The sequence below is a fragment of the Lactuca serriola genome, chromosome 5, assembly GCF_051521515.1.
Source record: "Lactuca serriola cultivar US96UC23 chromosome 5, Lser_US96UC23_V15, whole genome shotgun sequence".
NCBI lineage: Eukaryota > Viridiplantae > Streptophyta > Magnoliopsida > Asterales > Asteraceae > Lactuca > Lactuca serriola.
The window spans coordinates 224,242,107-224,259,781 of record NC_136412.1 but is presented as its reverse complement, the minus strand read 5'-3'; the positions used below and the strand labels follow the sequence as shown (position 1 = coordinate 224,259,781).

The 17,675-nt window shown below is 35.8% G+C and overlaps 1 protein-coding gene and 1 non-coding gene across 2 annotated transcripts; one reads left to right on the top strand and one right to left on the bottom strand.

Moving 5' to 3' along the window:
- Positions 1-5,476: 5,476 nt before the first annotated feature.
- On the bottom strand, positions 5,477-7,465 carry LOC145053653 (uncharacterized). The gene is made up of 2 exons (XM_079001728.1): positions 6,693-7,465; positions 5,477-5,717 (listed from the first exon to the last, which is right to left on the bottom strand). Exon 1 carries the CDS (start codon positions 7,443-7,445, stop codon positions 6,714-6,716), a length of 732 nt encoding a protein of 243 aa, XP_078857854.1. The 5' UTR covers positions 7,446-7,465; the 3' UTR covers positions 5,477-5,717; positions 6,693-6,713.
- Positions 7,466-13,573: 6,108 nt separating this feature from the next.
- Positions 13,574-13,680, top strand: LOC145055851 (small nucleolar RNA R71). The gene has a single exon (XR_013685400.1). It is a non-coding gene; the product is annotated as a small nucleolar RNA R71 (small nucleolar RNA).
- Positions 13,681-17,675: the final 3,995 nt, after the last annotated feature.

The following is a 17,675-nucleotide window of genomic DNA, read 5'->3' as shown; positions in this document are numbered from 1 at the left end:
CCGTGTATTTCATATTGGTATTGAGTTACAACAGTTAATGTAAGTAAATCCTATGTTACAACTCATAGATCTTCTATTCATCCAAAAGGGTGTTGAGAAACAAATTATTTGTATACTAGTTTTCTTATTTTTTTATTTTCTTTTTATCATTTTTTAGCTCTGCTGACATATGGAGTGTTGGGTGTACGATAATTGAGATGGCTACATGAAAGCCTCCGTGGAGCCCACAATATCAACAAGAGGTACTATTCAATTTCAAACTACTTTTTCTTAAGAACGTGTCTTTGATTTCAATATTTATGTTTTAAACTTTGATCATTGCTCCACATCATCTACTATTATTTTATCTTCATTTCTAGTTATAGATTTGTTTTATATTGGCACTACAAAGTCTCATCCACCTACTCTTGACAATCTTTCTTTTGAGGCAAAAGATCTACTTCTCAAATGCTTACACAAGTACATACATGATACATCTAATCATTTTACTTTTCATTTATTTCAATCCGTATAATGGGGGTATTTTGGTCTTTTCATAAAAAAAGAATAGAATCAAATTCCTTTCACCACCCTCTAGGAATGTTGAAATTCATAGAACTTAACACAAACACACCATTGCATTAGAATCTTAAATACTAAATCTGCTAGAATCCACAAAGGAAGCATGTCTTTATATTTATTTATTCCAATCCATATAATGGGGGTATTTTGGTCTTTGTTTTTCACCTTGTTTCTAGTTACACTAAGTTAGTTATATTTCAGGGAACCTGAGATGAGGCCATCTGCTTCTGATTTGTGGCAGGTGATTCTAAATTTGAAGCTTTTTTTTTTAATTTCTCTCAAGTCTCAACTTATCTTGCTCCAATATTTTTTGCATTATTTCTTGCAGCATCCTTTTGTTACAAGGAAATCTCAGCCAAATTCTCATGTTGCTACTCTAACAATGGTTAGTTTTGTTTGACTCTATTCCATCTGTATTTTTAAATTGTATTTTGAAAGTACAATTGTGTTAATAAGAAAAATGTGTGAAATTACAATGATAAACATGTTGCACAATGAAAAGTCAACTCAAGAGTACATTAAGCTAAAGGCAACTAAAGTTAAGGTATTTCTAATTCTGTAGTCAAAAAGTTTTGGATACTTCATTATCCTAGTTCAATTTTTATATTCATTCATCTTTCTATTTTTTTTTATGTGAACCACTGTTAATATATGTCAGAAAATACATTCATTCTTTAATTTAATCGGTTAGTTTATTGGAAATTTTTATATTATATGTAGAAACTGAATTATTAAAATTTTATATGCATGATAATTAAATAGAAGGTACAATATCTTATATTTGAAAGTACAATACTCTAATGTGGGTGTCATCCCATAATGTTATATATATATATATATATATATATATATATATATATATATATATATATATATAGAGAGAGAGAGAGAGAGAGAGAGAGTCTAAAAAGTACACTGCTTTTCAAGAAAGGAAGAATATTATGATCTTCATATGTGTCTGATCCAATGAGCTTTTTGAAAGGAACAGCTAGTACAATAACATTGTATTTTATAAATTTTTCCTATTTTGACATCGTACTTACAAAATCTACCATGTTATAAATTTTCCTATCATAACATTGTACTTTATAAAAATTTCTTACTCTGGCATTGTACTTACCAAAATACCAGATTATAACATATACGAGAAGGGATGTTTTAATTGCAGGCTGTGTATGAACTTATACGAGAAGAGATGTGATCTTTTTGGATGCTAAAATTGCAAACAAATGGAAGCCAAACATAAAAAATACGAGGAAAATATGATCTTCTTGGATGCTTTGGTAAATTTTAATATATGATGTTTCTGGACGATTTGGTAAATATTGATATGTTTGTTTTTGAACGATTTGATAGTTTTTGTGTAGCACCTGGTTCCTGGTACGTAAATCTTAATTGAGTATTTTCCATTTTTAGCCTTGGACTCGGCGAGTCATAGGTCCGACTCGCCGAGTAGAGACGGGACCCGGGACATGTTTAAGTTGGCGACTCGGCGAGTCCATATCCTGTACTCGGCGAGTCACTGCTGTTGGATGAAACCCTAAGTTTTAGGGGTTTGTACCCTATTTAAACTCTCATTCCGCCCCAATCTCGCCCCCATTCACCCTCAGAGCCCTATACCTCTTTCAAGCCTTGTTTCCTTGTGAGTTTGAAGTGTTTTTGTGGTGTTCTTGAGGTTTTTGAGGAGAAAGAAGAGTGAATCAAGAAGAGGAGAAGGAGGCCAAGGATCTCTGTGTCATTCCAACGTTTCCCCTGAGGTATAGCTCGTTTCCCCTCTGTTTTTAAGCTTATTGTCCCTTATAGCTCCATTAAAGTCCTCTTTGAACCATTTCCAAGCTTGTGTAAGTTTGAGGGTTTGTAATAAGCTGATTGACCTTTAGATCTAGGCATGGTTGAGCTCCAGGAGCTCAGATCTACTGTCTTTTTGGAACCATATTGCATGAAAGCCCTAGATCTGCCCCTTTTGGTGTATTTTGGACCTTAAAACCCTCATGGTTGTCTATTTACACGTAAAGTTGGAAACTTTACGTGTTAATCAAGCCCCAAGATCACGGACCTATGTATGGCATGAGCTGGATTCAAGCAGAATCGACCATATAGTAATTGCATGTGTTGGGTAAAAATATGGCTTATACTTTACTTTTCTGGGCAATTGTATTTTACTATAATATTTATGAATTTTTGGCCTAGTTTACGGCTGAGTTTACGGCTGTAAACACCTTACGACCGTAAACTCATTTACGGCCCATTTGTTTCTGGCCCATATTCCCTAGTATAAATAGAGGTGTTAGGGTGAGGAGTAGGGATAAATGAACTAGAAGGAGTTTACGGCCAGAGAGAAACAAAAGCTTTTATGTGTGTGTGAATCTTTTGTGTAAGGAACTTAATTCATATCATCAATACATTCAAGATTCAACATATTCTTCTTCTTCTCCTTCTCTTATATTTTTATCTGACATCATCCGTTTGATTGGGATTCCGGACCATCAAACGGATCTGACTGATACACGGGCATATTAGGGACTTACAGCATGGTAACGACTCGGCGAGTCGTTCATCTGACTCGGCGAGTCATTCATCTGACTCGGCAATTCGGTTCGCGAGTCTCCAAGTTTGTCCCCTTTTCGTAGTGTCGAGTGTGAGCAGTGAGTCACGGGGTGTGACTCGGTTAGTCGGAAGCTGAACTCATCTATGGAGGAACTCGGCGAGTCAATGCCCTGACTCGGCGAGTTCAAGGCAATCTCCTTAGATCAAGAACAGACTCGGTGAGTCGTTCATATAACTCGGCGAGTCGCAGCATAAGTGTTCTTCGGATGAAGATGAACTCGGCGAGCTGTTCATACAACTCGGCGAGTCTTAGCATAAGTGTTCATCGGATGAAGATGAACTCGGCGAGTTGTTCATACAACTCGACGAGTAGGATGAAGGACTTGAACCTCAGTTTAGAAGAAGAACTCGTCGAGTCAACGCCTAACTCGACGAGTAGGGACGGGATCCAGGACAATCGATTGGATAGGGACTCGGCGAGTCGGGTCAACTGAAAGTTGACTCTGACTTTGACTTATGACATGATTAGGGGTAAAATGGTCATTTTACCCAAAAGACAGTTAGCAGTGTTGATTGAGTATGTTGTGGGAATTACAGCCAGAGGATTTCCGGAGCAGCAGCAGTGACATTAGGTGATCAATTCCCACACAGACCAGCAGTTATTTCAAGGTGAGTTTCCTTCCAGTAGGAACGGGTATAAGGCACCAAGGCCGACCCGTATAGACGAGATGTTAGTATTAGAGTGTGGGCCAAGCCCGTATCTCTTGGTTGAGTTGATTATGTTATATGCCAGTGTGATAGAATTGTCTATACTTGTTGTCTGTGTGATACTTGTATATTATGGGCTAGCGGTTGAGTGTGGGCAGGGCCCGTATCTCTCCGAGAGTGGAGTGTGGGCGAGGCCCGTATCTCCCGACTAGCGAAGTGTGGGCAGGGCCCGTATCTTCACAAGTGTGGGCGAGGTCCGTATCTCCCGACTAGCGAAGTGTGGGCAGGGCCCGTATCTTCACAAGTGTGGGCGAGGCTCGTATCTCCCGGCTAGCGAAGTGTGGGCAGGGCCCGTCCCGAGTGTGGGCGAGGCCCGTAACTCCTAGCTGAACGTTGTTGTTATATGCTTGCATGGTATGAGGTATTATGGGGGAACTCACTAAGTTTCGTGCTTACGATTTTCAATTTTGGTTTCAGGTACCTCCTCAGCTAGGGGAAAGGAGCGGGCGCGGTAGCAGCATGTCACACACACTCTCTCGTTTCTGTAGTTATGAGTTTACTCTGGGATTGATACTCTGATATTTTGGTTGATCAAATGTTGTGGTTTTCTATTTGGTTTTTGATGTGAAGTGGTTCAACTAAACAATGTTTTAATTGTTAATGTTTCCTATGTAATGTTTAATAAATGAAATTTTTGGATGTGAAATTTTGGGTCGTTACATTTTGGCATTGTAATGTTAATGTTTGGTTTTGGGTTTTATAATATATTTTTTTTATTATTAGTGTTCTTTAAATGTTAAATGTTTTGCTTTAGGATTGTATTATTAGTGTTTTCTATATCTTTTTTAGATTCATAATAAAAATAATAATAATAAAATCTAATTTTATATATTTGCGAGGGATCAACGACGAAAAAAAAATCATATCTGAAGTTTGCTAGGGATGTGCGACCGAAAATAAAAAAATCATTTATGAAGTTTGTTAAGGATTAGCTGCCGAAAAATTAAAAATAATATAGTAGATCTGCTGGGATTAGAGATGGATTAAAAAAAAGGATATGAAGATTGCGATAGAATATCAATGGAATATTGTTGTCCAATTTGTCGCCAATGTCCTAAATGATTGTATTAAGGGACAATTTTGCGATGGATACTCGTTGCTAAATATATCGCAAGGAAAAACTGATCCATCGCTAAAATCGCCGCTAGGTCATTAGCCACTCTTTATTTAGCTATTGAGTATGTCTGTTGCTAATCCATCGCAAACAACATCTAGCGACGGAATAGCGACAGATTTGTCCATCTCTAAAACCCATTTTTCTAGCAGTAAATTGTTACTTCATTTGATTTGTCTTTATTTTGCTACATATAATTTTCATATAGGATATAAGCAATGATATTTTATAGAAAAGATGCGCCCTGGTCTAATTATTTCCAAGAAGAATATATATATATATATATATATATATATATATATATATATATATATATATATATATATATATATATATATATATATATATATATATATATATATATAACCGAACATTACTCTTAATTCCACATGGCACATATATCTCAAACAGATATTGAACCTTGACCTAAAAGAGGGAGGACAACGCCTAATACGTCGGACTAGAGGCATTTGGTAAGAAAAGAAATAATAATTAAAAACATTCAGTCCCTTGATTAATTACTGCTTTTAATTCCTTACATCAACACAACAAACCATGCATTAAACAATAACTAATCATCTTTCAAACAAAAAAAATGATCTCCAACTTAAATTAAACATCAATCAAAACAATCGAAAAGTTCCTTAATCACTCCAAACAAAGAGATTTTTGGATAAGTCGACATCCTCAACAATTTCATCAGTGGATTCATCAACGTACCCAACCCCTGCATCAATTTCATGAAGATTTTTTAAAATAAAAATAAAAGTAATAATCACAAATAAGAAAAAACTGTGTATGATAATATAAGAACAAAGTTAGGAATTAAAAAAATAAAAAGTAAAAAAACAAAATATTTTATTAAATAAAGCTACAAGTTAGGATTTACAAAGCGACACTTCAACTTTCAATTTAATGAAACTTTTTCAAACTCCCAAATCCCAATAGGTTAGCTATAAGTCTTTGGTCTATAGTTGATTATCATGTAAAAGATTCAGTGTTCTAGCCAATGGGGCTGTAGATCACCATGCATGTCAATGGCGAGCGATAATTGTATCACCCCATCAATTATTGTTCTACAGGTCTTAAAAGGTGACATTTTCTTTTTATGTTATCTTAGAAAAACTAACATTTTTTTATAAGTTCTATATACAGATTTTTATGCATTAGCTTTAATTACATCATTTTACAATATGTTGATTATGGTTCACAAACTTTCTTCACTATGTCCTTATTGGTGAACAATGTACTGTTTTATTTGTTTGTTTTTTCTTTTTTTTTGAAAGGAGAATACTCAACACAGAGTTAAGCTAGTTAGCGATCAGAGCATATGAGCATAATTTTTCAAACCCACAAACGTTGGAGAACATGATTGTGTTTATCAACTTTTACAATTACGGTTACAATGTTTAAAGTGTGTCTACTTAATATGCAGGAAAAACGATTTTACTTAAACCCATATTAAACCGATGGAACTAAAAGACACCAAAGACCAAGAAAAAGTGAAATGCATAAAAAAAAAATCTTAGTCACTTACACCGACAAGAGAGAGAGAGAGAGAGAGAGAGAGAGAGAGAGAGAGAGAGAGAGAGAGAGAGAGAGAGAGAGAGAGAGAGAGAGAGAGAGAGAGAGAGAGAGAGAGAGAGAGAGAGAGAGAGAGAGAGAGAGAGAGGTTAGGGTTTGCATGAGTAAAGAAAGTTACCTAAAATGGGATCTTGAAAACTTAAATAGAACAAGTGTAACCAGGAGGAGGAGTCTTGCCACAAGTAACAAGCAACTGAAGAGCAAGTGGCAGATATATGTTGATATTCAATAACTTAAGCTTTAGTGTTGTACATAAGCATACGGCAGCCTCAAGCTCCACTAGCCCAGCAAGAATTGGGCAACATTTGTTCACCACAGGGTCACCCAACCCGATATGAATCAATCCACCTAAAAGATCCACACAAGCTCCAAGCTTCAGTGCGTCAATGGGGCAGGTGGCCGCTGGCGCAGGAACAAACGGTGGTGGTGGGCATGGAGTTCCTGGCTTCGTAGATGGTGGGTTCACTACTGGTGGGAGGGTAATTGGTGGTTTAACGATGGGTGGAAGGGTGATTGGTGGTGTTACAACTGGTGGAAGGGTTATTGGTGGGGTTACAACTGGTGGTTTGACGATGGGTGGGGTTACAACTGGTGGTCTGACGATCGGTGGGAGGGTGATTGGTGGTCTTACAACTGGTGGCTTGACGACTGGCGGGTGGGTTTTTGGTGGTTTGACAACGGGAGGATGGGTGGTTGGTGGTTTACCGGTAGGTGGTTTGGGGGATTTGGGTGGTTTATTATGGTGGTGAGGGGGTTTATCGCCGCAGGGTACACAATCAAGAGCAATTGGTGCGGCAGAAGAGATGAAAAACATGGAGATTAAGAGAAGAGCAGTGAGCTGCTTAGAAGACTCCATTTTCACTCTATGCATATCGAATGTGATGTGAAGAAGTGGTTATATATAGAGTCAGAGTTGTTTTGCTCTGTCCAGAAAAAGCTAACAAAATATAAATTCCTTAATTATGACTATTCAGTATTTCAAACTTATATGTTTGTTCATTAGTATCACCATTTGATGTTTGTAACATAAATAATGTCTAATTGTCAATAAGATTTATTAACTCTGTGAATTTAAAACGGTATTTTATACGTGTGAGTAATTAACTAACAAATAAATAAGTATTAAACTCTGGGTATTCATTAAAATAAGTGAGAATGACCAAATAGTCATCTTCTTCAAAGTTTTTCCACAAAATCTAAAAATATTGCCAAAAATAGCTATAATTTTCGGAAGCCATCACCTATGAAAATAGTGGTGGCCTGCATTTTTTTTTTCTTAAGCCAAAACATCGTCGTTTTAAAAACGTTGACCACAAAATAACTTCCGTTTAGTAAGAAAATCTCACGTGCACTTTGAAGCTATAAACCAAAATTTTCCCTCATTTTCATAAAATGTTTTTGCAAATTTATGCAAATTCTCCGTGAAAGCCATTAATCAATTGTTGAAGCAATGAGGATCTACCCCAATTTACTAATTTATCTGTATCCACGTACTTTATGTTTATATATGGTGAAAATTAAAGTTTGTAACTGACTATTCATCATTTGATGTTGCGGGCTGTTGGGATGATTCTGAATTCGAATTTGATTTTGTTAACTCAACCGGTAGATCTAGGGGTTTATTGTGTATTTGGGATATATCTTTTATAATAGACTAGATGTGAGACCCGTATATTATACGGGTTGATTTAAAAAAAAATTAAACATTAAACTGTAACATAAAATATTTTTTAATGTATAATTTTAAAATAAGAAATATAAAAATGTATTTATTACAATTTAATATCATATATATGATATTCAATAGTTTACATATATAAGTATATGATTTTATTTATAAAAATTGAAAAACCAAAAATTAACAAGTGGATAATATTTATTTCAAAAATACCACAAAATAACAAGTGTCAAAACTCATAAGAGATTGACATGTGACAAAAAAAACCTTCATTTATTAAGGAGGATTACACTCTATAAAATCAAGGTACCACTTGGCCGTTTGTGGTACATGGAAAGGTATTATTGGGCAGTTGATTCTTGTCAACATTTATGTGCGCACAGTAATCACCCACTAATAAGATATTATTGTGGGCTGATGTGCACAAAAGTACCCACTAATTTTAATATTTATAACCTAACAAACTTAAACTAACTATGTACTTATAGGCAATATACCTAGTCAGATTACAGTATAGTTTGGGTAAGTCGAGTGTCGATTATAGAGAACGGTGTTACTAATTAATTTACTTACTATTAAATTAACCTTATTATTAACAAGTTTAAAAGGGGTTTTATCTGATTTTATAAGATCAGACGAACTTAAATCAAATTCGATAAGTAAAAACACACTCTTGTCTAGTTTGAATCCACTTCTTTCTTATGGCTAGCTAATGTTTATGGATCATCTAGTTGGTTTTAATTATATTAGTAATTTAGTTCTAACTTTACCAATAATTAACTAATTCATGTCAAACCATGTATGTTCACACATAATTAAACACAAAACTAATTATGAATGTAAATATGCTATGTAAGATTTGTTATAAAAACGCAATTATAGTCATAATACACGTTCTCTAGCACAGCTAAGCTTATTTACTCTAATTACTAACTAAGATTGGTCAATCCTAGCTCTAACAATTCAATGTTCACTAAATCATTAGGTAAACAAGTTCATGCAGTTAATGGTCACTAAGCTACACAGAACATGCAATCAAGCAATTAGAGAAGCAAACATAAGCATGCTAGGTAATACAAATCAAACACAAGCAATTTTACCAACTAAATAAATCCATAAAAATTGAGCTATTCATAAGTTAGAAGCTTCATCTAGCTAAACAAGAGTAGCTAGATTCAACTGCTCATCATAACAACTAACAAACTAACACAAATTGAAGTAATAGAAAACATGTTCTTAATTAACTAAAATATAGACCTAGATTATGGACCTTCACTTCTTTTGGTGTTGAAAGTTTTTTCCCAGAACTCTTCTCTGCTCAAAATCGCCTTCTGGAACTCCTTTCTTCAGCCAAAAGTTGCCTCATTCGTAATGATCAACGATTTATATAATTGCTGATTTTCATAAATTCACGTCGTGAATAATAAGATATTCACGTCGTGAGTTGTAGATAACCGTGCCCGTCAATGATTCCTTCACCCGCGTACATATCTTCTAGAACCAACTATTCACGTCGTGAATTCTTTAAGTCTCACGTCGTGAATAATCTTTTTCCAGATTTTCTTCTCTTTTAATCTTTTAATTCCCAAAGTTTCTTTCTTTAACACTTTTAATCCCTTTTCTTCAAAATGTCTTCTTTTTTTGCTGCAAATAACATTTAAGCTCATAAGTATCATTATTCTAAACAAATTACCAACTTATTAATAAAAATGTACTTAAATATTGCCTAAAAATAAGTATAAATATGGCAATATCAAAATACCCCACACTTAGACTTTGCATGCCCTCAAGCAAATTTAAACTCAACCCTTGATTACTAACATCACATAGAACAATCCGACTCCAGCTCAGCCATTATGCCAAGACCTCAACGCATGCATTTGTGTCTAAAATTTTCCTAAAGTACCTCCCCATACTTTAAATACTCACAATCTTCATAAACACTCGCCCACTTTTTCCGAACAATGCTCATTTTATGCAACCCTCCGAATCCATCCGCAGAAAACCTCCTTATCCTCAAGGTATTTTTAGTTGAGCAACCTAAGCATACATAATCTAGAATTACAATCTATGATACCACTATGGAGCTCTTTTGGAATTCTTCACTTCCTTGTAATTTGATCTTTGATTTCTTTGAATTCACCACCTTATTTGATTTGATTTTTGGTATCTTCAACTTTTCGAATTTCTTTGGAATTTTCGATCTTTTGATCTTCGCTTTAATTGCTCCAAAATTCTTCAAATTTTTCTTGCAATTCTCTCTTTTTTTCTTTACATGTACCTCACTTTTTTTCACTCAAATCCCTACATGCTTCAGCAGAGGCGCTCAACCTCAACCTTTATTGGTTAATGATAATAATTTTCCTAGATACATTTCAGGTTTAGGCTGCTAAACATATTGCATCCTTCAAACCAAGCGGGGTTATGTTTTTGTTCCATGATTTCACAAAAATAAGGGAGGCCACAAATGTACTATAACGTATATTGGCTCAACTAAACATTTGAACTTTTATCGGATCATCCCATATAACACTAGCAACTACAGTTTATTATTACTAGATTCAATTATTAAAAATTTCAATTTTAAATTTTTACTATCAAATTCTATCATTATCTAGCAATTTACTTTTTCTACCCCTACCCCACACTTATTTCATACAATGCCCTCATTGTATGCATAAAATAAATCAGAATTAAAGAAAAGGGAGAAAAAGCAACAAACTCCCCTGGGATAGTAGCGTGAACATCTCCAAAAGTGTGGAAAACGTGCATCTTGAATATGGACTCCAAAAATAGAAACTTGGATCTTGAACTCGCGAAATAAAGAGTATACCGACAAAACATGAAATCGAGCCTTCAATCGTTTTCAAATATGGTGTAAATCTCCAAAAGTAGAACGACCAATGTGGGAAAGCATACGCCACATCGTATGGTGGTAAAAATGAGCCAAAATAATCTTGAATATATTGACAAGAAGAATAGCATCAACCCATAGAAGACTAAAATGTCAAGGCCTTGAACTTGTTAAAAATGTCATATTCACGACGTGAGTTTGAGACAATTCACGACGTGAAATTGAAACTATGTGTGTTCTGAGAACCTCCTTATAACTGACTCACGACGTGAATAATAAAAGTTCACGTCGTGAAAACCGGGCAATCAGAAAAACAATGCCAATTCCTCTTCTAATGTCTTAATGTATTAAGACTCTTCTAAATTCATCAGTTTATGACTCTTTCGCTGACTCTCCACTCTCTTGACTCACCCCACACTTATTTTCAAAATATGGGTCTCGACTCTCGGCTTAAAACACTCCCGGCTAAAGACGTAAGCATTCATAACTCGCTATCCTCTCAAGGCGCTCCTAGCAATTTCTGAGAAACAACCAACAACGAAAAATAAAAGTAACATAATATTCAAAGTAGTTCTTCCAATCCCATAAAAAAAACTAAAAACAAACTAAAAACAAATCACACAAAATAAAAATAAATAAAGATCAATCATCCTCCTCCTCGTCAAGTGCTCCATTGGTTCCAGCTCCATCACCTGTCATCTCCTCATCCTCTTTGCTCACCCAAGAAGGTGGACTCTTGTAAGCTATGACTTCAACCAAAAATGGAACAGATGCTCTAGGTTTTGTTCTTTTGTCTTGATGAACCGCCTTGATCTCTTCTTCCATAAGCTTTTCCAGTTCTTCAAGTTCATTATCTTCATTGATTGTGAACACCTCTTCTCGAACATTTTCCTTCGGGAAGCCAGCTTCTATCCCAAAAACTTCTTTTTCATCACCAACCCTCAAGGTGAGCTTAGACTCGCGAATATCAACCAAAGCTCCAGCAGTGTTAAGCAATGGGCGTCCAAGGATAATTGGAACATCGGGATCTTCCTTCATATCCAAAACTACAAAATCTATTGGAAAAACAAATTTTCCAATTTTCACCAAAATATCCTCCACTATGCCCTGGGGTTGTGTTACTAAACGGTTCGCCATGTGAATCGTCATTTTTGTAGCCTTCATCTTCCGAATTTCCAATTTTTGATAAAATGAAAAAGGCATCAAATTAATGCTAGCCCCAGAATCGGCTAAAGCATTAACCTTCAATTTATTACCAAACTCACACGGAAGAGTGAGGCGTCCAGGATCCCCCATCTTCTCTGGTGTCTCTCCCAACACAGCTTTTGAGCTTTGTTCACTTAGAACCACCTTAGACTGCTTCTTTAATTGCTTGCGAGTGTCAATCAAATCTTGCAGTAATTTCTGATGCTCAGGAATTTTGGATAAGGACTCGATAAAGGGAGTATTAATCGGGATCCCCTTCACATGCTTGACAAACTCTATATGCTCTCTCTGGTGGACTAAGGGTAGCTTGGGAAGGAAATGGCAAAGGCGGCTGATAAACTGAACCAATTACAAATTTTTCTGTTCATGACGGGCCCACGTCGTGAACATATAAGGTTCACGTCGTGAATTTTGGAACTCAGCAGCTTCATGATTTTCGAGCTTGGTCTTCTTCATCTTTGGATCGGGCTGCTGTGGTTCTTCCTCCAATCCCTCCAGGAACTCAGAGATGGCTTCTTCTTCGGTGTCTATGGCCATTACATGAGATTGGGTCTTCATTTCGGTATTTTTCGGGGATAACTTCTCATGAACTAGAGTGGCTAGTTGACCAACTTGAACTTCAAGGTTATGGATGGAGGCTTGCTAATTCTTAATTAAAGTTTGCTATTCCATAATAGCAGAATCAGTGGCATCGTGTCGCTTTTCCGAAGCTTCCATAAACTTCATCAACATAGTATCTAGATCGGGTTTCTTCTCGGCTGGTGGCTGCTCTTTTTGATAGAAGCCTCGCCCTTTTTGCCTATACTTATCTTCTTTTTGCTTCTTATACTCTTCATATGGCAGCCACTCCTTCTTTGGTTTCCTCCAGTCCTCATCAAGCTTATCCCCACTCGAGTAGCACACTTGAGATTTTCTGTTCCCAAACTCGTCTAAATTGCAGTCCTTGGTCAAGTGTGGACCACTACATCTCTCGCAACCCACTCTTATGGCATGAATTTACTGGTCCATTTGTGTTATCCTTCGATCCAAATTATTCAGCATGGCCATTACAGCTGCTATTTCTTCAGTTTGGGTCCCTCCACCGCCTTTGATTCCATCTTGCCTTGGGTTGTGGTATTCGCGAGAGTGCTTCGCGAATTCTTCAATCAGCTCCTTGACCTCCCTTGGATTTTTCTTTTTCAACGATCCTTGAGAGTCAAGGAGTTGTCTCGTCATAACGTTGACCCCATCATAGAAGATTGACATCTCTTGTTGCACATTTAGATCATGTTGAGGGCAATTTCTGAGCAAGCCCTTGTACCGCTCCCATGCTTCCTATAATGACTCCCCCGGCTGTTGCTTAAAGTTGGCTATTGCCTTCTTGAGTTTGGCTATCTTGGATGGCGGGCAAAACTGGTCCAGGAATTGCTCATGCATTTGAGCCCAAGTGGTAATTGTACCCGGTGGAAGTGCTTTTAACCACTCCTTAGCAGCTCCTTTGAAAGTGATGGGTAGCATCCTAAGCAAGACTGTGTTTCTGTTGACATTTGGGACATTGAAGTAATCCGCAATGTCGTTGACTTCATCTAGATGCTTAAAAGCATCCTCATGATTTTTCCCAAAAAATGGGATATCCTTCAGTGCAGTCAATATGTGCCCCTTCAACTCGAATGTGGCAGTGGTAGGTATTGCGGGTTGGACTAAACCGGGACCCACATCTTCTAGGATCCGCTTCTTGTAAGCTCCCATGGACATCTCTTCAATTGCTGCCATCTCGTTCCTTGGCTCGTTCTCGGGTTCGCTCGTATGTTCTTCAAATTCTGGCTTGGTATCGTATTCGGACTTGGTTTGGACGGGTGTTTGATCCAAGTGCTCAAAATTGCTCTTGTGCCTCGCGGATGAACTCGACTCTCCTGTCTTCTTTCCCGACTTCCTTGAAAAAGTTGACTTGAATTCTTGTAAGGGCGTCATTGTCTTGTGAATTGCAGACTCGGGATCTTCAAGTGGTGGCACCAAGGGTGTGTTTGAGCATCTGGTCATGAACTCCTGCAACTTGCTAAACTAAAAACGTAAAACTGAACTAAAATAAGAAAATACTAAAAACTGAGAATCGCAGCTTTCACGTCGTGAGTTTATAAACTCACGTCGTGAATTCTGTGATTGAAACAGAAAACAAAATTTTTGTTATATGCTAACTAGCTAAGCTAAAAACAAATAAACAACTAATTAACTTTTTGCAGATTTGATTCCACAAAAAGGGGTTGATTAATCTAATGCAAATAAACTAATAAACTAAGCCGTTCCCCGGCAACGGCGCTAAAAACTTGATGTGCACAAAAGTACCCACTAATTTTAATATTTATAACCTAACAAACTTAAACTAACTATGCACTTATAGGCACAGTATAGTTTGGGTAAGTCGGGTGTCGATCACAGGGAACGGTGTTACTAATTAATTTACTTACTATTAAATTAACCTTATTATTAACAAGTTTAAAAGGGGTTTTATATGATTTTACAAGATCAGACGAACTTAAATCAAATTCGATAAGTAAAAACACACTCTTGTCTAGTTTGAATCCACTTCTTTCTTATGGCTAGCTAATGTTTATGGATCATCTAGTTGGTTTTAATTATATTAGTAATTTAGTTCTAACTTTACCAATAATTAACTAATTCATGTCAAACCATGTATGTTCACACATAATTAAACACATAACTAATTATGAATGTAAATATGCTATGTAAGATTTGTTATAAAAACGCAATTATAGTCATAATACACGTTCTCTAGCACAGTTAAGCTTATTTACTCTAATTACTAACTAAGATTGGTCAATCCTAGCTCTAACAATTCAATGTTCACTAAATCATTAGGTAAACAAGTTCATGCAGTTAATGGCCACTAAGCTACACAGAACATGCAATCAAGCAATTAAAGAAGCAAACATAAGCATGCTAGGTAATACAAATCAAACACAAGCAATTTTACCAACTAAATAAATCCATATAAATTGAGCTATTCATAAGTTAGAAGCTTCATCTAGCTAAACAAGAGTAGCTAGATTCAGCTGCTCATCATAGCAACTAACAAACTAACACAAATTGAAGTAATAGAAAACATGTTCTTAATTAACTAAAATATAGACCTAGATTATGGACCTTCACTTCTTTTGGTGTTGAAAGCTTTTTCCCAGAACTCTTCTCTGCTTAAAATCGCCTTCTGGAACTCCTTTCTTCAGCCAAAAGTTGCCTCATTCGTAATGATCAAGGATTTATATAATTGCTGATTTTCGTAAACTCGCGTCGTGAATAATAAGATATTCACGTCGTGAGTTGTAGATAACCGTATCCGTCAAGGATTCCTTCACCCGCGTACATATCTTCTAGAACCAACTATTCACGTCGTGAATTCTTTAAGTCTCACGTTGTGAATAATCTTTTTCCAGATTTTCTTCTCTTTTAATCTTTTAATTCCCAAAGTTTCTTTCTTTAACACTTTTAGTCCCTTTTCTTCAAAATGTCTTCTTTTTTTGCTGCAAATAACATTTAAGCTCATAAGTACCATTATTCTAAACAAATTACCAACTTATTAATAAAAATGTACTTAAATATTTCCTAAAAATAAGTATAAATATGGCAATATCATGGGCAGAATCAAGTTTGTCAAGATCGGGATCCTATGTAGGATTGTTTTTAGATGGGGTTGGCTAAAAAGACACTCCATATTGCAATATGGACACCCTAAATAATTTTTTAAATATTTTTATTAGCTGAAATTGCATTGTTTTTCGTAAAAGTTGATTATAAACATTTAATTATTGGTTGACTTTTTAAAAAGTGGTTAATGGGGTATGCAAATGGTGTCTTATTAGCAACACCCTTTTGGATTTGCAAGATCGAGATCGTAAGATCGGGATCGTGATCCTAAAATCCCACAAAATAAAACATAATTTTAATTTATAATTTTTAAACATGAAAAATATTTCAAACATTTAATTTTTCGTTCAAAAGTTATAAACTTCAAAATATTAGTCATAAGTCACAACAAAAAATTTTAAATGGTAAATTGGTAAAGGTAAAAGACATAAAATGGTAAAAATAATTTTCATTTCAAAAATCAAATGAAGGTAGGATCGGATCGGATCTCGATCCTACGATCCTGCGATCCTACCCCAAATACGATTCTTTTACGATCCTGATCGTTTTTATACCTAGGATCGTAGGATCGTACGAACCTACGATCAAGATTGCGATTTTGACAAACATGGGCAAAATTACTTGAACTTAAAAGATCTATACAAGGGGTTTGGATTTTCTTTGGTGGTTTTAACACTCTGAGATCTGAGATGGCCTTCGGAAAGATTGAAATCTCATTTTCGTCAATATAGTGTCAATTGCTTTAATCACTTGATTCATGAAGTGGGATGGAAGGAATATAGTATGGGAGTTAGGTGATTCACGTATATGGCAGACGAGGGTTTGAAATTAAGTTAGATAGATTTTTGGTATGCTCCAACTTTATTTTGGCACAACCATACTTCTCGATCGCAACACTCCCTCGTGACCATTTAGATCACTCACCAATTATACTATTTAGATCACTGAACAATTATACTTTGGTCTTCTAAAGTTGATTATGGTCCACTCCCATTCTGTTTCTATAATTCATGGATTCTAAGAGATGGATTTGAACGATCTTTAAACATGTTTGGACCTCCTTTTTTGGTTACAGCCCTCCGGATTTGTACATGGACGCAAAACTTAAGTTTCTTAAGAATATTCTAAAGAATTGGAGAGATACAAAATTTAAAAAAAAAATAAAAAAAGGAGAAATCCAAACCGGTCATCTTAAAGAATGAAGTTAGTAAATTAGAATTATTGGTTGAATCACGACAACTATTTGATTTGGAGATATGTAACACAAAAACTTTTAAACAAAGAATCTTAGAGGTTGAGCACAATTGGACCTGAAACAAAAAGCACACGTTAAATGGATTATTGATGGCGAGGAGAACCATGGTTCTTTCACGGAGTCATGAAAAATAACAACTACGGGAATGAAATTCACGGGTTGATGATTCATGGTCTTTGGACCACTGATCCTGATAAGGTTAAAGGTGAAATTCACCAATATTTTAGCTCTAATTTCCACGAAAAATGGCATGTTCGCCCAAAATTTATTAACTGGTCTTTTATGACAATATCGGATGATGATAGATGTTATATTGAGACTGAATTTAGTGTGGATGAAATAAAAAAAAGCAATCTTTGATTGTGGCAGCGAAAAAGAACGTTGTGCGGATGGTTTTACATTCAAACTACTCAAGAATCAGTGGGGAGAAATGCAAAGTGATATCATGAGGTTTGTTAAATACTTTGAA